At 56.1% G+C, this 21,723-nt stretch overlaps 1 protein-coding gene across 5 annotated transcripts in view; it reads left to right on the forward strand.

Annotated features, from left to right (window-relative positions):
• RNF220 (ring finger protein 220) overlaps nucleotides 1-21,723 on the forward strand; it is a 226,246-nt gene that overhangs the window by 143,679 nt on the left and 60,844 nt on the right. For all 5 annotated transcript variants that reach the window (XM_059727728.1, XM_059727732.1, XM_059727729.1 and 2 more), the window contains exons 4-5: nucleotides 4,329-4,374; nucleotides 15,530-15,625. In XM_059727728.1, coding sequence (XP_059583711.1) covers nucleotides 4,329-4,374; nucleotides 15,530-15,625 — 142 coding nt within the window. The remainder of the gene's footprint in view (nucleotides 1-4,328; nucleotides 4,375-15,529; nucleotides 15,626-21,723) is intronic.

Genomic DNA, 21,723 nt, shown 5'->3' on the forward strand with positions numbered 1-21,723 from the left:
CTCTTCCAGTGCTTTCTTACCCTCCTGGTATAGTCGGAGAAACAAGCACCTTTCCCTGGAAGCGTTTCAAGGAGGCATATCCATCGTGGCTGGCTTCAGGCAGCATCCTTTGCGGGGTGGCACGGGGGACCGAGCCCTGCGAAGGCTGCCGCTGCAGTGTGGTTGGTTGCCAGCCGTTGCAAGCATCTCCCAGGCTGTCGAGCATCCTCTCGCTGAGGATGAGCACAAGCCTCCGAACTGCTCAGGTTCAAGAAACTCGGGGCTTGGCCGAGGCCAGGGTTATCCCGACCACTGGTTGGGTGCACGTTAGGGATCCCCTCGGATGCACAGTCCTCACCGTGCTGTTTGCAAACCGCTGCACGGTCTAGGACTGTGATTCTCAACCGGGGTCCCACAGCACCCCAGGGGGGCCTTGAGGTCCTTTCAAGGGGGGGCAGGCAATGCTAGCACTGGCAGGCGTGCAAACTCACAGGAGAAACCCAGAGGTTGCAAACAGGAATCTGTAGCATTAAAACCATCCTGCCCTGTGGTGGGCTGGCCCCGTTCTTGTGCGTGATGGCAGAAAGCCGTTCTTGCATTGCAAAGTCAAAGCATTTTCCCAGGGGTGCCCGAGTCTTTTGGGGGTGTCCCAAGTGTATGCAGGGGTCCCCCATGTCTCAAACGCCGAGAACTGCCGGTCTCGGGGCAGGCGCCGCGGCTGAAACACATCGGCCAAAGCCGCATTTCCCGCGACGTGTGCAGCCGTTGGCTCCATGCGAGCCAGAGCTCTTTGTGGAGAGTCATCCACGCTGTTTCCCTGCATAATCTGCTCATTTGTTTCTGCCTGGTAGGAGAGACCTAGCAAACACGAGCCTGGCTCAGCAGCAGAGCTGGCAGCCTACGTCTGCTCTTGCGTGAAGCCGGGTCCCTGGGCCCAGGAGCAGTGGGGTGCAGCATTCGCAGCCGTGACCCCCGAGCTCGCAGCCACGGGGATGCAGAGCTCAGCACCTCCGTGGAGGACCTTGGCTTTTGGTGCCAACGTCTCGGCTCCGTGGAGCACCTCTGAAACCAGGCCGCTTTCATGCAGTTTGGGGCACCCCGGTCTGACCCTTCCCATCCTCGGCGCTCTGCTCCTGCGAGGTCTCGAACTCGCCACAGCCCAACAGTGGCCCTGGCACCCCAGAGCTCATGCACACATGCTGCCCAGTCCTGAGAGCTGGGTGTTGCTGCTTTCCTCTCCGGGGCACTATCGAGGCAGCGGGAGGTATCAAGAGTATTAGATGAGCCCTGTCCTAAAAGCACCGCCTTTGGGATCGGCTCGGTGCAGGAGAAGCACTTGCGAGGGCTGCTGATAGCAGAGGGTTGGGGGCCGGGGGCTGCGGGCAACGGAGGATCCGATGCAGGGAGGGTTTGCTGCCCCTTTGGACATAAAACGCTCCCCTCCTGGGTCTGGCCGTTCCCTGGGCCCCTCGGAGCCGCTGCCCGGGAGCCCTCAGGTGCCTGCAACCCACCAGCCAGGCCGGCAGCATCCGCGCCCCGTGCTCAGGGTTTCTCCTCTTTCTCCCAGGTTTGCTGCAAGGAAATGTTCCTCTTAGCAGCTGTCGTGAAATCATAATGACGGGGTATAAATCACAGTCGAGCCGGCGAGGGGCCCCAGCCGTGCTCAGTCGTCGGCTGTAATGGGGCGACACCGGCGGATGCGGCCGTGTCGGGGCAGGTGCCCGGGGGGAAGCGTAACTCAGGGGCCGGCGGCTGCTGGAGACAAGGACGTTCCCTCCTGTGACCTACCCGATGCACACGGGTTGAATCCCCGAGCGTGGGTGAACAGCGGGCACGTGCGTGTGTCCAGCCCGTGTCCAGCCCTCTTCGCCCTGCATCTCTCCCTCGCCCCTTTATTTCCGCCTGGAAAGGAAAAGCAGTTGTTTGGTTGTAATGAACTAGATAAACAATTCCCCAAATAGATTAAAACGCACTGTAACTTATAAAAGCGGGTAGTAATTATATTTTATTAGCTAGCAAAACACCATTTTTTTATTTCGAAGGATAATTCCATGTAAATCACCTTAATTAGAAGTGTCAGGCGAGCCTGTGAATATCCTACTTAGTAACTAATTTCCTATGTACAGGTTATAATTTAAAACACATGGATCACTCGCCGAGTGGAAATATGCTAGCCGTGAAATAATGTGGGGAGTGTCGGGGTTATTACTATGTAAATGTGTAATCATCTCCGAGCACAGCAGACTGGCTTGGTGATTAAAGAGATCTCCGAGGTCTCCAAAGATTGTGCTCCCTGCCAGGGCCTAGAGCGAAAAACTTTAAAAGGCGCCGAAAAGTGTTTGAACTTTAAAGGTCTCCGCTTCCCGTTTACCATTTCCAATTTGTCTGCAGCGTTTATGGAACGGCAGGTTTCTCTTTGCCGACGGCCGCGAGCCCTTTCCCCCATCTTGCTATTTCGAGGAAGGGCGAATTAGCCCTCGGGGTCCGGGATCCTATCTCGAGCAGGGACCGGCGCCAGAGGAAGGTGTGAGAAGCCGCGTGTGCGGGAACCTGCTCCCAGGGGCACGCTCTTCCTCGCCCACAGTGGCACGCTGGGACGCGAGGCTTCCTTCCCAAATCCCCCCTCGTTAAAAATACCTGCTATTAATAGAACGGCCCTAAATTTAGCTGGGAAAGAAGGGGGCGGCTCTAAAAAAAGATCCCCCTAAATTAAAGGCGATAGAAACTTTTCCAGGAGATTTAAGCCAAAAGCCAGGGGACGTTTATCGGCTCCCCTCCGCGGCGGGACCTTGGCCTTTGCACCGACTGTGTGAAAGGCTGGCTCCGGTCCGTGCGAGGCAGCCGTGGCTCCGCCGAAGGACGCGGCACAGCGGGGCGTCTGTGCCCCAAATATCAGCTCCGAGGGCAGCTTTGCAGGGCCCAGGCGGGAAGGGAGCCGGCGCCTGTGTCGGGGAGGTCCGGACCACCGGCGGATCTCCTGCCACCCCCTGACAGTGCCCTGGGCTGGGCACGATTGCAGATCCCCATTGCTCCCCCCAGGCAAGCTCACGGCTGAGGCCAGCAGCACCCGCACCCCGACCCCAGTGCAATCAGGCACCCCAGCAAAGCCAGCTGTCGGGGTGGGGGGAAACCCCCCGGGGAAGACTTCTCCTCTCCTACACCCCTTATGGCCTGGTCACGCCGGATAATTCCTCCTAACACCCCGTGCAAGGCCCAGGGCAGGGCGGGGGCAGCCCCAGGAGAGGCCACCTTCCCTCCATCCCTTCTCATTTCATAACACCCAGCCATCTGCCAAATCAAGGCAGATTAGAACCAGCCAAATTCAATTTCTGCCCGCCGCGGCGGCAGCGCGGCATCTGGGGCCGGCGCGTCCCCAGCAAAGCGAACATGACAGGCACATTGCTTTTTTGTCACATCGAGTACCGCGTCGATCTTCTAAAAGTCTCATAAAAATTTATTGATGCCTCCCCTCCCGCGGCGGGCGAGGCGGGCCGGGGGGCCGGGCGCGCGGGCCGGGCGCGTGTCTGTGTGCGTGCGCGTGTGTATATTAATGTTCCTGAAGTCGATCTGATTTGATATGTCTTGTTCTATTGTCAGCATCTGTTTAGCGAAGCTTTTTAATACTTTCTGGCTGCTGATCACTCATCCTTAGCCCGGGATGCAGGCTTGCATACAGATTTTGTTATTAAACACGATTCCAGCCCCCCCGAGCCCCCCGCTCACCTCCCCCCTCCACCCACCCATCCATCATCTCCCCCGAGCCGCGGCGTGGCAGGAGCCAACCACGAGGTACTTACCCGCGCAGACACCGGCCTGGCAACATATTTCAAGCGCCTGGTTGCCGGCTGCAGGTGCTCCGCGCCGACAAATCGAATCAGGGGGAAATAATTTATTTCCTAATGCTGTTTGCGGCGTGTTCGCAGCAGAATTTACATGAGAGAGATTACTTTAATAAGCCAAACATCGCCGCCCGGGCCCGATCGCCGCCACCGCCACGGCGCGGGGACGTGTAATTGTTCGGGGGCTCACCTGTCTGCAGGGGGGAGCGGGATTAAATCCGCGGCTGTTCCCGCAGGGAAGAGCTGGGTGAGCCCCTCCTTCCCCGCGCCGGGGAATGGGGAAAGGGGATCCACGTGTCCTCTCACTGGCGCTTGCCTTCATCTCCTTGTGTTTAGGGGGTTACCCCGCTCTCGCTCCCCCCTGCCCCTCGGGCCTGATCCTGGGCTAGCTCCGCTCTTGGGGACCCCGTGCATGCAGGAGAGCCTGGTTATCATGTTCCCCCCGGGGTATTTTGTGTCCGTAGGATGCTGTTGCTTGCAAGCTAACCCTCGTCTCTTCTCTCTTGGCAGCAAGAACTCCATCCTGAAGGAGGCCATGGCGTCGGGCACTCCCAAGGTAAGTCCCCTGCTCCCCGCTGACGGTCCCAGGCCTCTCCTGGGCGCACTGGGCTAATTTCGGGCTTTGTCTGCGGCGCGGGCTGGGCTCCGAGCGGTCTGCAGCCAAAGCACGGGGCGGCCACCACAGCTCCAGACTGCAGCTAACGAGAGCGGCTCCAACACGCAGAGCTCAAGCCATCAACCCGGGCGTGAGAGTGGCGAGAGCCAGAGCCAAACGCCAGCTGGGGAGAGACGGGCGAGCGGCATTGCGGGAGAAAAGAGAGCTGCCGACCCATGCCGAGAGCTGTGCTGCGTCTCCGGCAGATGCCCTCCTGCATTGCCCGCCCGCCCCGCCGGCTCTGGGGATGGGAACCTGTTGCTCTCATGCTAAGAGTTTGCACGGACATAACCCTGGGGTGATTGGGGCCAAAGAAATGGATGGGCAGATGAAGAGATGGGAGGGGTCACTGAGCATGGTGCGCCCATTTCACAGGTTAGAGCAATGAGGCAAAGAGAAGCGACTTCCCCAGGGTTGCACTGACACTTAGGTGGCAGGGCCGGAGCAGACCCCAGGTGTCCAGGCTGCCAATCCACCATCAGCATCTTGCAGGGGAGAGTGTCGACCTATTTGCACAGATCAGGCCGTTGTGCTAGGAAAGCCTTGCGCAGGGGTGGAGGGCACAGTTCAGATATGCTCTTCCCTGTGCCATCAGGACGGTGGTCGTGGGAGGCTGGGCCAGTCCCTCTTGGTCCCGGCCGGGCTTGTCACTGCGCTACGAGGGACCGCGCACAGGCGTTTGTCTCCTCAGTCCCTCAAGCAGGCACTGCTGTCCTGACCCCCAGGCCTGGGGGGCTCAGAAGCCCTCAAGACCACCCTTCAGCAGTCCCAAGTCTCTGCCAGTCATTGCCCTCGTTAGCACAGACACCCAGCGCCCCTCGTTTCCCGCAGGCAAAGCCTCAGCACCTAGCTCACCAGCCTCAAAGGGGCACGTGCCCATACACACTACCTGCGGGGCTGGTGTCACCCCTTGTCACCTCCCAGGTCCTCCGGCTGCTTTCCAGGTCTTCCAGGGTAGAGCAATGGCAGTAGCATGTAGGACCGTGATCGCACTGCACTGCATCAGGGTAGAGCAATGGCAGTAGCATGTGGGATGGTGATAGCACTGCACAAGATCAGGGTAGAGCAATGGCAATAGCACTTAGGACAATAATAGCACTGCATTGCATCAGGGTAGAGCAATGGCAGTAGCATGTAGGATGGTGATAGCACTGCACAAGATCAGGGTAGAGCAATGGCAGTAGCATGTAGGACAGTGATTGCACTGCACTGCACCGCACCAGAGTAGAGTAGAGCAATGGCAGTAGCACTTAGGACAATAATAGCACTGCATTGCATCAGGGTAAAGCAATGACAATAGCATGCAGGAGGGCGATAGCGCTGCACAGCATTAGAGTAGAGCAATGGCAGCATGTGGGACAATAATGGCATTGCATTGCATCAAGGTAGAGCAATGGCACTAGCATGTAGGATAGTGATAGCACTGCACTGCATCAGGGTAGAGTGATGGCAGTAGCATGTAGTATAGCAATAGTACTGCACTGCATCAGGGTACAACAACGGCAGTAGCATGTAGTACAGTAATAGCACTGCACTGCATCAGGGTAGAGCGATGGCAGCAGCACATAGGGCGGCGATAGCGCTGCACTGCATCAGGATTGCTGGCCAAGGCTCCAGCCCCACATCACCGCACACATTCCCGCCATGGGAACTGATCCTCAGGGAGGGAACGGGGCTTCCCCAAAGCCCAGAGCACCTCGCCCACCCCCACTGTGGAACCGGAGCTCTGCCAGCTTGCAGGTTTGAACCCCCTGCCTGGCATCTCTCCAGTTAGGCTGACCCTGATACCTGAAAAAGAGCCAGTGGAGGGAGAAGCCGGGGTCTGGAGGCTGCCTGCCTGTCGCACAAAGGAGCGAGGAAGGGCGCGGGCAGGGTGGCGGTCCTGTGGCCGGCAAGCTCCCCTCTCCCAGCTCATCAGGGCTGGATGCAGGCGACTCCGCAGTGCCGAGCGTGGCGCCGGCTCGTAGGGGCAGATCAGCTCTTTGGGGGCAAAGACCCCCAGTCGCTGACAGATGCTGGATAAGCATTCAGGAAAGCCTCTCAGCCCCTGAGGATTCAGGATCTCTTAGTGCACGCCCTGTTGTGGCCCCATCAGTGGTTTTTGTGGTGTCCTGAGAAGGACGGGCTGGACGAGGGGAGCCTGGGAGAGGAAAGGGGGGGCGGCAGGGGCCACAGATGCATCTGAAGGGATGGAGACAGCCCTTGCCGTTCCCAGCTGGGGACCAGCAGACTTCAAGCCGAGTCACAGAGCTGTGGGGCTGGCAGGGAGCGGCAGGGTCACATCCTGCTTGAGGCAGGATCAGCTCTGTCCAAACCAGCCCAGGCAAACCCCATGTCCGACCTCGGAGCAACACGACACAGTCATCCCCAAGACGACACAGACCTAACTCCCTAACCTGGCACAGGGAAAGCAGCCGCTGATGTCCTGCTGCAATTAAATGTTGTCGATATTTGCTCAAGAAACCCCACGAGGCTGTGCCCCTGTTGCAAAGGAGAGCAAAACCCACCCCAGTCCAGACCAGTCTGAGCAGGGGGAAGCATTTAGCATCTCTCTAGTCATCGAAGCGGAGATGCGTGGGGCCAGATGGGGAGTGCACCCGTCCCAGCCCTGCTCATGGCAGCATCGGTGCAGCACTGCAGAGCCCGGGGAGCCGTCGGCCTGTGGAGCCCGGGCACGAGGGGCACAAGGGAGGGATGAGACTGTGTGAAGAGGGGGGCACGGGGCAGCAGCAGGGGAAGGCTTCTCCCCCACGCCCTGCAGGGACCCCCTGACTTGCAGCTTGTCCGCCCAGCTCAGCCGCACCGGGGCCTTGCTCGCACAGCCTCTGCTGAAGCGAGCACCAGGCCAGGATAGCTTGTGCTAGATGCACGTCTACTCTGGGTAGTCTAGAAGGTGCACGTCTACCCTGGTGTTTGCTTGGCTTAAAATCATAGAAAATGAGGGTGGGAAGGGAGCTCAGGAGTTGCATCTAGTCCAACCTGCTGCTCCAAGCAGGACCAGCCCCAACTACAGCATCCCAGATACGGCTTTGTCTACCCGGGGTCTGAAACCCCTCCAAGGATGGAGACTGCACCACCTCTCTGGGGAGCCTGTTCCAGTGCTTCACCACCCTCCTAGGGAGAAAGATTTTTCCTAATTTTCCCTTGCAGCAGCCTGAGCCCATTGCTCCTTGTCCTGCCATCTGCCCCCACTGAGACCAGCCCAGCTCCATCCTCTTTGCAGCCCCCCTGCAGGGAGGTGAAGGCTGCTATTCAATCCCCCTCGGTCTTCTCTTCTGCAGCCTCAATCAGCCCAGTTCCCTCGGCCTCTCCTCACCAGTCATGCCCCCAGCCCCCCAACCAATTTCATTGCCCTCCGCTGGACTCTCCAATTTGTCTACAGACTTGACTTCAGACTACATCTCAGCAATACTTAGCTGATGCCAAGGTCTCAGTCCGGAGAAGCAACCCAGGAGCTCCCCAGGGTGGTGCCTTGGCTTTGAAGCCAGCAGCAGAGGGCACAGATCAAGAGCCCCTCTCCAAAAATGTCCTGCTCCACACGCTTCCTTGCTTGTGTTTCCCTTTTCAAGCGAAGCTGGGAACTTTGCCGGATGCAGCCAGTGCCCGGCAGGGCCCCGTTCCCATCACACCTTGTCTCCCAGCTGGTTGCACTGCTCGGTGGTTCATTCCTGCTTTTCCTTACGTTCCCCTCGTGCAACTTTTGAGCTGTCTCTGTGACCTGTTCCCCGGCAGGGACCGCTCTGCGGGGCTGGGGAGGGCTATGCTGTGGGTTTGATATTCAAGAAGGGGTCCGTGTGGCTTCACCGGATGCATCACTTGGGTGTTTGCGTTTCTCCGGGGAAGGCTTTTCTGGACACAACAGATGATCCATCGGTGGGGCTCCCTGCCACGGGGCATCCCCTAGACCACAGGGCAACCTTTAGACCAAGCCCTCCGCAGGACCAGGATGAGGTTGGAGGTTGATATGGAGAGAGAAGGTATCTAAACCCTTGTGTATCAGGGTAACACCCGGTGTAGCCCCTTCCTGGAGCAGCCGGTACCAAGCCCTAGAGAAGGCAGGATGCCAGGAGAAGGATGCTGGGCTGCCCTGGTGCATGCTCATTGCTCACCGGCCTTGCCTGCCGTCCCCATCGAACGTGCCGGTGGGCAACCGAAAGCTACTGGAGAGCAACTGGGAGCCAGGACCATCTTTCACCCCAGAGCCTGTTTGCAACGGGTTTGGGTCTGTCCTGACTTTGCAGAGGGTGGCAGGAGGCAGGCGGCCAGTGTACAGCACACAGCCCTCCGGCTGGGCTGGGATCGGGGCCGCGGTGCTATCGCCCTGTTATTTTACAGCAGCGTGGAGCAGTTTGAGGAAGAATTACTGCACCCGGCGGGGAATCTGACCACTAAAGCCCTCCAAGGAGAAAGAGCTTTGAAGGCAGGCGAGGCTGAGAGCCGTAGACCTTGACAAGATCCCTGCGCCAGCACGGCCGGTTAACTCCTCGGGGCCATTGTACGGTGGTTGGAGTCAGGACTCCTGGGTTCGTAGTCCGAGCGCTGCTGTGCCCCTGGCTCAGTGGGTGACCTTGGGAGAGTCACTTAATAAGTCTGAGCCTCATCGTCCCTCAATGCAAAACTGAGCTATGGAGACACATCTCCAGCTCCATCTTCTCCCAGGAGACACAGAGGCTTTCAGGGACCAGACTACCACAGGGCATATCAGCCAAGGCTGTCAATGCCCAGTCATCTGGCATTGCCCCGGGAGAGAAATACAGGCTCAGTGTGCAGCTCCGACCCCCGGCGTCTGCAGGAACAGGGGGGACGTGTCTTCGTGGCCACGAGACACCCACACCTTGACTGGACACCAGCAGGAGCAGATTTGGACACCTGGCAAAGTTTCCACGAGGGTAGCGGGACCATCCCAGTATCAGAGAACTGCAAGCAATGGCATAAAAGCTGGCTGGGGGGACCGAGCCGCGGCGCGGTATCACACGTGGCTTTCAGGTTATAGTTCTCAAGTGATAACAGCTATTAGCAACACTCTGACTGCTTCCCCGCAGCGGAGGGGAGGGCGGGCGGCAGCCAGCATGTCAAGCCATCACCTCCATGCTAAGTGATAAGTACCTATTTAGACGGCAGAGTTAAAGCCCAGCGCATCAGGCAGGAAACACTTTGTGCCAAAATAAGGCAAAAATAAAAACCCAGGCCATAGAGATGTATAAAACGCGGGGCGAGGGTATTTGTTCTGCTGACAGCAGCCGTGATGGATTGTTTAAGAAAAATAGACTCCCTGTGTTTTTCCGGGGCTATCAGAAAGCAAGAGTCCAGCACTTAATAGTCTCAAATGACTGGCCTTGAAAGGCAGCGAATGGCAGCGACAGCCGTGAGCCTCTTTCCTGCGATGACACCTGACCTGCCGGCGGGAGATGGAGAAGGCGGTTCGGATGGGGGGCGGGGAGCCATTTCCAGCCATTTCTGGCTGCACCCGGGATGGACACCTTCCCCCCCCCCGCCGGCATGCTCAGTGGTGTGCACACGAAAGGTTTAGGGAGCTGTGTGTGTACCCCACCAGTGCGCTGTTTGTACGTGGGCGTGCAGGCCTGCAGAAGTACACAACCCAACATTTAGGGCTCTTGTACACGTAACTAAATTTGTCCTTTCTTGTGGTTCAGCAGCATTACTGTTTGCACGTGCGCGTTTTCCTGACGTTTATGGCATTTTAAAGTAAAACTCATCCAGAAGTAATTTAGTTTGGCTCACCACAAATTAAAATTTTGCGTCCGTGGTCGTGCAAACGGACGTGCAGTTGCAGCGCATGAAAGGGCAAAATCGTGGCGTGTACATGAGCCCTAATTGAGCTGGATCTGCTGCCGGAGGGTCCATTGTTGCCCCAGAGCCCTGCAGTGGCGGGGTCCCCGGGGCCGGAGATCCAGTGAAATGCACCTCTGTGATGGGTGAGCACAAGGCTCGGGCATCGCACATGTTTAACTGGGATCCGTGCCTCTGCAGGGGCTGTCTGCCCAGGGATTGCTTGCACTGCGTGCATACAGGCGCACACGGCATCACCTTCACGTGCTCCTAGCTCATCCTGCTCCTGCAGAGGCTCCTGGGAGATAACCTCGCTCCGACTCCAGCAGAAGAGGCAGCGATGGACAAAGCATGGGGTGGGGGGGTCAGAAGAAAGTAAAAGATCCCTGCGGTGAGCTCAGCCAGAGCCACGGCCGCCCTGCACGGCAGGAGGGAGGGAGCCTGAGCGAGTACGCGGCCTGGACAAGATTGATGGCCTCGTTGCCATTAAGAAAAAAATTAGCCGGTGGCGGCTATCATATTAAAGGGTGAAGAAGCCGTGAATTATTTTCTTAAAGATCTTATCACTTACAATGATAATTTTACCTTCCAAAAGGCCACTTTTAATGAGGCGAGCCAGGCAAAAAGTCATGATTTAATGCCGGCTTTTTTTTTCCCAAACACATTTTACTGCTTTTTTGTCCATGTTTAAAAAGCGCTGGTGACCTTTTTTTATTTAGCTCGCCCCAGGTGGGATGCCGGGGCCGGTCCTCGGAGGGTTTATCACCTCTGCAGAGAGCGCCTTTCCCCCGCCGGAGAGATGATTTAAGGGGGCACGGGAAGTATGAGGCTGCGCTGTTGGTTGTGTGCAGCCTTGGCTTTGCTTTCCAAAACCGCTGGGGCCAGGCGATGGGCTCTACCCAGGGCCTGGCATGGGGTAGGGACCCTGGGCAGGTCGGATGCTGGGTTGGAGTGGACTGGGGAGGGGGTGTCATCTTACTGGAAGTAGTTTCCCCATGGAAAAATGGGGGCAGTGAGCAGGGCATGTTAGCAGGGCAGGGTGAGTGCTGCTGTTCCCAATGGAAATAACCAGGGGCTTTGGGCCACATCTGTGGCTTGCTTGGCAGTTGCATGTCTGCACACATGCCAAGGTCATGCCTGCCATGAGCCCGTCATGAGAGAGCTATGGGAGGGTGCAGTCAGAGCCTGAGTTAGCTCCTGCAAAACACTGGATTTCTCCCAACGGCGTTGGCCACGTGCCACGGCTCCCACGCAAACGCAGCTTGGTTTGGCAATGGAGGTGGCCCCTAGTGCCACCATGCTACCCGAAAACACACGCATCCCAGGCAGGGGCACAGCTCGGGAGCAGGGCCGGAGCGTGGTCTGCCCACGTGCTTCACCGGTCTCTGTGCTGTCACCAGGTCTGCTGGCCTGGTCAGTCCCTGGCTGCAGACCCTTTCTGCTTCAGGGCTGGAAGATACGGTCCCGGCCATAACAGCAGGATTTCGGGGGCACCGTGCTCCAGATGTGCTCTCAGGGCTCTTCTACCACGAACGCGGTAACTCAAGGACTGCTGCCGGAGCCAGATGTTGCCAGAGGTGGACATGGCGACACACGTGGAGAGGGCTTGGGCTGGGGCTGTTTCCATTCTCATTCGGTGCCCTGCGTTAAGCACCGGCTTTGCTGCTTTAGGCCCTATCACGAGCACAGCAAAACTCCTGCAACGGGGTGAGCGTCGGGGCATGTCCACGTCCAGCCGCCACCCCTTCCCGAGCATCAGGACCGAGTCTTCGGCATTTCCTCTCCCAGGCCACCACGTGCCAAAAAGCTCGCATTGGCGCTTCAGCTTTGGGCCCGTCCCTCTTTGTTACTCACCCCGGATAAATGATGGTGAGAGTCCCCGCTCCCCCCTCCGCTGCCTGGAACAAATCCATCTCCTTGTCTCGAGGTCCCTCGGGGGATGCGGCAGTGCCGGTCCCTGCAGCCTGGGGATCGTCGGTCGTTTAACATGCAGGAAGAGCCACTTTAGGACAGCTCGGGACCTACATTGCTCTGTGTGGAGCCTGGGCTTGGATGGGGGTTATAGCTCGGTGATGCAGCCTCGGGGATGAAGGACCAGCTGTCACGTCACCCTCCCTACAGAGTCTGACCGAGGGATGTACCCCAGGGTGGTACCCGGCTGAGCAGAGCTAGCCTGGGAGATACCCCTCCAAGGACGGGACGTGCAGGCGAGCCCAGAATGGCCGGGGCAGCGAGGTGTGCTGATTGCAGCCATCCTAGCGGGCAGCCCCGGGGACAGTCCCAGCCACGCGGCCGGAGGCGCAGCGTGCTCCCCGCGGCTCGGGGAAATGAAATGCACCAACGCAGCACGGGGGAAGCGCGACCGGGTGTCCCGCATGCTGCATTGGGCACGCCGGCGAGGCACTTAGCATGGAAGGGCTCACACGCAATTTAAAAATAGACAGTTTATTAATCTAAACGGCGAGTGTATGTAGAAGAGGCCTCGAGATTGACATCTTTGGGATTAGCTGAGCCCTGCGTTTTTCCAGAGGTCATCGCCATGGCGCTCGGGAGGTTTGTGGAATAAATGGGGCCGGCATCCTTCCCAAGCCCGCACGCTAAAAACTAATACATAACGTTTAATTTACTGTCTCCATAGCTCGCCCGGCCATTTTTCACATAATCGTATTGGATGAGAGCGGCCGGCAGCGCCGGGGCGGGAGGAGCCGAGCGGGTCTGTCGGTCCGTCTGTCACTGAGGCAGGGGAAGACGCGTGGGTTTTCCCCCCTCCTGTTGAAATAATTGGAAGAGGAAATGTCTTTAACCCCCGTGCCGGGACGTCCCTCTGAGCTCAGGTGCAAGAGGGAGCTCAGGCGGTGCCGGGTCTGAGTCAGGGCTGGGCTTTTCCAATCCCTCCTTGCTCTTGTCCCAGGGTTCAGGCAGGTCTGCTAGGGAGCCCTGCAAAAATCCACCCTCTTTACCCCCGTGCAGCCCCTCGCCGCGGCAGGCGAAGCTATGCTCGCTCCCAGCCTGGGTGCAGGTCCCGCAGGGCAGGGGCGAAGCTCTGCTGCACCGAGACCCTCGCCCTCGGAGGTGTTTGCAGACTGGCAGGGGTCAGCATGCCCGCAATGCAAAGGCCAGGCTTTTGCCCGCAAACCGCACCGAGTCCTTCAAGGCGATGGGGCTTTCCCTGCAGCTCGCTGCTTTGGCGTGGGGGCAAGCGAGACCAGGGGGCATCTGATGGGGCTTGCATGCAGGATGCTGCCGTGGATGTGGGGAGTACGTGAAGCCCCAGGCTGATGGGTCTGGGAGGAGGAGACGTGCCGGTGGTAGCGCCGCACAGCCCGGAGCGATTGAGCCGTGCTCCGGCGATAGCATTCGGACGTGAGATTTCAGCCCCCAAAATTGCCAGTCGCCTCCTCCTCGAGCTGGGCATCGCGTGGGCACAAACCCCTGCCCCGTGCGGCTTGCAAACTTCCAGGGCGAAGCAGGCGCAGTCAGCTCGTTTTCTCTCCCGGAGGCCGTGTTGTGCCCCAAGCATCAGGCGGGGATCGCGCCCCAGCCCCAGCTCAGCACCATGGGCCCAGCACCCCGCTGCGACCCCGCCTGCCTTGCTCTCAGCCTGGTTCCCAGGCCCATTTCCTGCTGACGGTCAGCGCTACGGGCGGCTTCGCACCGCTCAGACCTTTCCAAAACGCCCCCCCAAAAGCACATTTTTCCACTTTTCACCTCAGCCCGGAGGCAAACGTTTCCGGAAAATTCCTCTTTCTCCAAAGCTTTACGCCTTTTAATAGCGCTGCTACCGCACTTGACCCGTCCAATTCAGATGATAGCCTGGCTTCCCTTCGCAGGCGTTTGTGTCATTTATGGTTGTTCCAGCCGACGTCCTCCGAAACAAAGAGCCGGAGAGTCATATTTACAGTGTGTATTTATTTTTGCAGTTAACTTCTTTTCACCGTCTCTCGTCTGCAGAAGTTGAACTGCTGTGTATTTGTCATAGGGGGGTTTTTTCCCTCCTCTCTCCTAATAAAAAGGTTCAGTTCATCCTCTCTCTATTGTCAGCCTCTCCTGGTAATCTCCCATAAAACTTCGTAGCGCAGAGAATTTAGACAGCCCCCCTCCCCAGATGATGTGAAGGTTATCAGCGTGTTTCTGACTTAGAAAACGAGGGTTGGCAGGTACTTCAGGAGGTCACGTCGGGTGTGTCTACGCGTGCAGTTACACACGCCTAAACTTAATGTGCCGTTGTTTAAGGCGCATTAAGGTGACTTAGGCGTGCGTCTAGATGTAGATTTGCTAATGCACATTAAGGCTCACAAAATTTAGGTTGGCATGGCTAAGTCTTATTAGCACATGTGTAGCTGCATTAATGCACATTAAGCATCTACATGTCAGCTAATGCGACTTAACTATGCCAGCTTAAATTTGGTACTTGCTTTAAGCAGGTATTCAATTTAGGTGGGATTAGCCTAAAACTGCCATTTTTAAGGTGCATTAAGGGCATGCATGTGTGGACATGCACCCTTACTGAGCCTTAAAAATGACGGTTTTAGGCTAATCCTGCTTAAAAGGGCCATGTGTGGACAAGCCCATCTAGTCCAACCCCTGCTCCAAGCAGGACCAGCCCCAACTACATCATCCCAAACATGGTTTTGTCTGCGAGGGTCTTCAAAACCTCCAAGGATGGAGATCCCCCCACCTCTGTGGGATCCCAACATCAAATCTCTCTCCCGCATCGGAGGAGGCTGCACTTATGCTTCCTGACCTTGAACTAAGAGCCTGGATGTGCCCTCACTGCACGCTTTGGCGTGTGCTCTGTCTGCAGATCGTCAATCGGGGATTATGAGAGACACGACGCAGTGCAGGGTTTCTCCCCAGCTAAATCAACCTAGACTATGTGCCTTTCTCTCCACCCATGCAACACCCCTTACCCTGGGATGACTGGAGAGCATGGGAGCCGGGTCACGATGCTCCTTGTTTGGGGTGGGGGGTTCCAGCCCTGCCTTAGGGTGCACTGGCAGCTGCATGAAGGGCCAGGGCTGGGGTGTGAGCAAAAGCAGCTCCCTGCCGGGGCTGCCTCGGTCCCACCCGCAGCCTTTGTGTGTGGCACGGTGGCACGTACACTTTGCACGCCAAGAGGCCAAACCACCACCCTCAGTGGAGGCCATCGCCCACTTGCCGGGCTTCTCGCCCGTTTATTGGGCAGAGAGCAGACACTTCAGTGGACGTGGGGGAGCTCTGCATTGCTCATGGGGTAAACGTCTCCTTTGCTCCCTTTCTCTTGCAGTCCATCCTGTTGTCGGCCTCCATCAAGCGGGAAGGGGACTCTCCGACAGCGTCGCCTCACTCCTCGGACGATATCCATCACTCGGACAGATACCAGGTGAGAGAGCCGGGCAGGCACCGGCGGGCACCGTCACACCTAAACAGGCCATTGGGCTGGTGGGGTAGGGGTATGGCAGTGTCTGGAGCCAGCGGCATGCAAGCATCACCGCTGGGCTGCTCTGCTGACCAGGTACCCAGGGACGGCTCGGTCCTTTGGGCATCCTTTTGGCTTGCATCTCACACCTGTGGAGCTGTAGCAAGGTGCCTCATTGCCTCTACCTCCCCGGCTCCTTTTAGCACAGCACTGGAAGCCAAGAAATGCTGGGCAGTAGTCCCAGCTTCTCCGACTCCCACTCTTGATGTACCCTTGGCCTCATGACTTCCATGCATTACCTCAAGCTGCCCATTTGTAGCATGGGGTTATCCATGACTGATGTTTGCAGGGCCCGTTGAGTCCTCACGTAGAAAAGCACCAGTTAGGATAAAAGCTGCGTCAGGCAAGTGACATTTTTAGCAGGGGCAGTCGGCAGGCCTCTGCCACATGAGCACGCCACGGAGCCACCTGTTGTATTGCAGCGTGGCACGTGGCCATACAGGTCTGAGTACGACCGTGTGGGCTTAGTGCAGCTCCGTGTAGATTCAGAGACACTTTTCACCCTCGTTCGTGATGTAGATTGAGGGCATAGAGCTGAGCCTGAATTATGCATGTATGACTGAAAGGGGTGGACATATCTGTATGAGATGCTGTAATATGGATGATGGAGCCCAGGAAAATGTTCCCTTCTTCCTCCCCTGTGTCCAAATTCCCTTCCAAACGGCACTGATCCCAGGCCGGGGATAGGTACCAGCCAGTCCAAAGTGGGCTAGTAAAGGTCCAGTAACCCACAGCCCATCAGGGCTACAGAAATGAAGAAGGGAAAAGGATACCAGCACCTGCCCCTAGCCCTCGTGGGATGCACAGCCTTAAGTGTCTGACTTCGAGTCACAGCTTTGGTGGTGGGAAGTCTGGCTCAGGTTTCTGTTGCAGTGATGGTTATAAAGCCCTGCTCCTTTCGAGCCCTCTGCATGTGTCTGGCTTCCTAACGCAGTCGAAGCGATGACCCCGTGCAATACAGAGGGTTGGGAGGGTAAAAATGGGCTCGGTTTCACTGGGACAACCTAGTCCATTTATAGGTGGCTTCTGAATAATAAGTGACTGATTCTCAGAGCATCTAAAAGGAGCTTGCAGACCTCAGAGAGGAGGGAGGACTTGCACCCACCTGCAACACCGGTGGGTGCAACACCGCAAGAGAGGTGCGGAGGCAGGTGGAGAGAAGGGAAGGGACAGTAAGATCCAGAGACCCCGAGCTTGCCCCTTCGAATGACGGGGTCTGTCCCGGCAGCTCAAGATCAGGTCTCACAGCATGCGGACTTCTGTCTAAATGCTGCAAGAAATGTGTGTCCGTTCCCATTCTGCCCTGCACGCTTCGAAGACCCTCTTAAACACAGGCTGGTAAAACCATCAGCCCTCCGACACGGTGCTCACATCTTCTTACCAAACGGAGCCCAGCTCTCCAGTGCCCTGAGCCCTGTCCGGCAGCAGCTCGTCCCCACTTCTGATATCTTTCCCCTCAACTTCGCCCTGCCCAAAGAGCACGCCTTCCTCCCCGGCTTTCTGTTCAAATGAAGAAAGGCTGGACTAAATGACCTTGCGAGGTCCCTTCCAGCCTGACTTTCTTATACCTGTGCTTTTCTTGGAGGCCGATCCCACACGATGGCAGCGCCCCTGAATTCGCAGCTTCGCCCCCCCCCCCCCTGTGAAACACGAGGGCCCTTCCAACCTTGCATCCAGGGCAGCTGTAAATTTTTATGGTGCCATACTTCAGTCCCCGGCTTCTCAGCAGAAGCCTCCTGCGTGTGCTGAGTCCAGCTTGTCTCTAATGCATTGGAAGTTTGCGAGCGTGTTTTATGGAGGGTTGCAGCCCCTTCATGCAAATGCGTAATGGGAGCGATACGTCTGCACTGCAGGGAGAGAAGACCTCTGGGGCCTGATTTTCATTTATGCCGCGGCTGCTTTATGTTGCTCTGGCAGCGTAAAGGGAACTTCCAGTGGGTGCCAGGGCTTCATAAAGCTTCGAGGCAGCCGTAATGATGCCTTCATGTAAATAAGGCTCCAGCCTCTCCACAATTAGGGGAGAGTTTATAATTAGCAAGTAAACTGCTCCCAAGCTGGAGAGCAGTAAAGTCATGTAGAAGCCGATCTCCCCACCCTTTTGGGGGAGACTCCCCGCCACTTCAGGGGCTGCAGAACTGAGCTGTTCATGTGCAGACGTGTGCTGTGATTATATATGTTTCTTCGTGCTGCAGTGCCGGTAATTTTGCCTTGCAAGTTACTTAGGTTATTTATGAGCTAATAGAGAACATACAATATATTAATAAAATGCTGTGCAGCACTGATTTCGGCTGTGTGCATTTTCAGAGGTGAGTTCCTGAGGCTTGGCTTTATTGGCCATCACATCCTCCTGCCCAGCAAATGTTTAGCGGAGAGGGAGATTTGGGAACAGCAATAGAAAAATAACAAGGATGCATTTGACTTCGAAACACTGAGCGCTTCTCTCATCTGTATAGCGCAAAATTCATCCTAGTGTCATCTGGACCATTCAGGTGCAGTTCCCAGGAAGGTCCTTTGGTGAGGACCCAAGGGTGAGGTCAGGACTGCTCCAGGCATCATAACCCTGGAGGAAGTGGCAGGATAGGATCGCTGGCACCAACCTGGCTCTAAAGGGTGGACATGTCATGAGGTTTTCAGAGGACATCCACGCAGCGTGGCGTAGTGCCATTGGGACCTACCCACGCTAGCTCCGTAATCCTCCAAATCCAAGATCCCTGGGGAAAGCAGCCAAGTCCTCTTGGACTTGGGCTCAGCCAGTTGTGAGCCGGTCATCACTGCCATCAGATGAATTTACAAGGGTTTCGGTGTCTCGGGCGATGGGAATCCCATGGGAAGAGCTGTTCTCGCGAGGCTGCAGCAGCATCTGATCCAGCAAAAGGGGACGGAGCCAAAGATGAACCCAAGCTGAGTTCAGGAAAGATTTGGGATCAAGTTTTTGGCCTGTAAGTGTCCATAATGCCCATCTGCTGATGCTCAAGAGCAGATCCCTGTAGATTTGATGCCTGCCAGGTCCAGCCCTATGCACCAAGTGAAGATGGGAAAATAAGCCGTCCCTGAATGCCATTTGTTTGGCCTTTAGTCAGAAGGGAACAGGGTATGAATCAGAGGTCGTTGATGCTGGGGGCATGTACCTGGCAAGGCTTTGCACGGGGGAGAGCATAATCATGCCTAACCGATTGCACAGGCCTCCCGTAATGCTGTCTCAGCCCCCAGCCCCGTACCCAACGGGGAAATGAGACCAAACACTACAGCAAGCCACTCATCCTGCCTTAAAGATAGCACTGAAGATCCCTTCTCTGCGAGGCAAGGGCACCCGAACCCGTTTATGGGGAGCCCATCGTGGGGTGTTTGTGGTGAGTAATTAGCAGAGGAAGGACTTAAAATCTTTGCCCAGCAGAGCTACATCTTTCTCTGCTGTTTGGACCACAAGGGTGACAGCATTTACCCAGCTTGTAGCTTAATTAATTAAAGGTGTGGAAACAGGAATCAGCGACTCGGATTTCATCCTTGAGCTGCAAAACAGGACTGCGTGTCGGCTCCCAGGGAGGACCTGCAGCGCATTGAACGAGTCCGCGCTGCAAACGGTCCCTAGCTGCATCAATCCTGAACGTTTCCCCATGGCAAAAAAATACAGGTTTGCTGCTTCCACCCTAGTAGAAACAATGAAGAGCAGAGACCAGGCCAAACGTGTAGCTGTGGCTCAACCAAACGAAAGCTGGTGTTCAAAAGCGACCGTGAAGTTTTTCTGAAAGGAAGAAGGATCAGGGAGACGGGTTTATTGGGATTGAAATCGTGCCCTGCTGTGTTTGTAGCCAACGCAGAGCAGCTGCCTGCTACTTGACCGGCATCTGCAAACACAACTGCGGAGTGAAAGGCAAAAAAAAAAGGAAAAAGTGGGGGGAGGAGTGGGAATTTCAATACACCCGCATTACAATGCAGTTAGTGCCTGGCCTGTATCTGGGCCGGGGCGGATGGATGGAAACGTGCCAGTTAAAGTTTGCATTGGAATTTCTCCTGCTACGAGCTTGAGCTTGGGTGCGCTCAACACCTGGGCGCTCGCACCTCCCCGCATGGGGGGCCGATCTGGTAAATCAGGGATTGGGGCCAGAGCAGGGTGCACCCCCGACAGGCCAAATTCCCTCTTCTTTCACGAGTATCACAACACGTGAGCCCCTCTGATATCCATCCTGGCCGCCTCAGCTACCGAGCTACTGACTGCAAGCTTAAAGCATCCTTTATTATCTTTGTAGAGCTTCATTTCCACTTCCCTCTCCCCACCTTCATGGGTTCAACCTGCCCTCGGTTTTACAAGCCTCGTCTTTGCTCTTCCTACTCAAGGATAACATGCAACTCCCCCCCACCCTGCCCCGGTAGCAGTTGTGTGCTCGAATGGGAGAGGGGAGATGAATTCCCTTTGGAGCCCACTAAACTCTGAGTTGTGCAAGAGCTCTGCACGCAGAAGGACAAAGACCAGCTAATTGTGATGCTGCGGGCTCTGGCTGGAGTCACTAAGGGATATTCCACTGACGACCCGCGTGCATCAGATCATATGGATAAAGCTTCTAACAAGGCACCAATAAAACACATGCACGGCTGGCTTACTGTACTAGAACGAATCTGGCAGCTGAGGCTTTGCTTGAAGCAAGAATTACTCTTTTTATTCCCCCCCAAAAACCCCAATAATCTGCATTTTACAACTGTTTTACTGCCCAGCTCAAAAAACTATATAGAATTTAATTCACTCAGCAGTTTGCGGTGGGTGTAGCCACACTTGAAGCGTTCCCTTTACCCGCCGGAGCAGACCAGGCGAGCTGGGCACCTCTTAGGATGGTGGGTGGCTGCTTTAGAGAAGGGAAGAAGTCGGGAAGGATTTCACAAATCAGCATTTTGTTGATCCCATTTCTCTGCCTGTTAAACCTGCCCCAGCCATTGACTTCAAACACCGGTGTTAACCCGCTTCCCTGCCTGTCTTGGGGTTAGAGCCATGCACATGAAGAAATAAACCTCCTTCTCTCTTCCCCTTCCTTTTTTTGAGTCCTCTCATTGCAAACGGGAGAGGAGTGAGAAAGCTTAACTTGTTTTAGGATCTTGCAAAGCTGCCCTGTATCTCAGCTCAATACTGGGTACATCTACACGAGACGCATCGAGTGCATTAAACTGCGCATTAGCGCGGCGGGCCGGGCCTGTGCTAACGTGCAGTAGATTTAATCTAATGAGCATTAACATCACTAAAAAAACCCATTTAACTAGTAGTGCCAGTTACGGTGCGCTAAATTAGTACCTGTCATTACAGGTACTCAACTTAATGTGCCATAACGACAGCGCATTAATGCATGTGTAGACGCATCCACTGTGTTTTAAAAAGGCTGCAAAACTTTACCATCATCCTGATGTGATCCTAGAGAACACAGGGCGGCAACTCACATCAAATGCAGACACTTCAAATGAACTGTGTTTTAGGGGGGTGTATTTGGGGGGGCTACAGACTTTAGCGGGGGTGGAGGGGTTCTTACTTAGCTTAACCCCTGTTTCCCAGGGTTTCTCTAGCAGTTTCAGGCCCAGTGACTTCCTTTAAGCTCGTGACTAGTCCTATTAATCTCAACAGCGCTACTCACGTGAGTCGAGTTAAACACGAGCATTAGTTTTATCAGGACAAGGGCCTGAGGGAAGGTTGTCGGGTAGTCCTTCTTGCTGCCAGAATAAGAGAGAATAATCATGATTTTATTCATTGCCAAGGACTGCAGAGTCGAGGTCGGTCGGACACTGAACTCATCCCTATCAAGTGCAGCCGAAGTGCTGCCTGAAGGGTGTCCGGGGTTTCTTTCGAGTCGGGTGGAAGCGGTACGTCCGGTGTGAGCAGGGTGGAGGCTGTGTAGCTGCACGTGGCGTATATAGGAATGCATCTCCTAGGTGGGATCAATCATGGAAACCGAGAAAACGAAGGAGCTCAGGAGTCACGTCCAGCCCAACCCCTGCTCCGAGCAGGACCAGCCCCAACTCCATCA

Source organism: Alligator mississippiensis, chromosome 5 (assembly GCF_030867095.1).
Source record: "Alligator mississippiensis isolate rAllMis1 chromosome 5, rAllMis1, whole genome shotgun sequence".
NCBI classification, from domain to species: domain Eukaryota; kingdom Metazoa; phylum Chordata; order Crocodylia; family Alligatoridae; genus Alligator; species Alligator mississippiensis.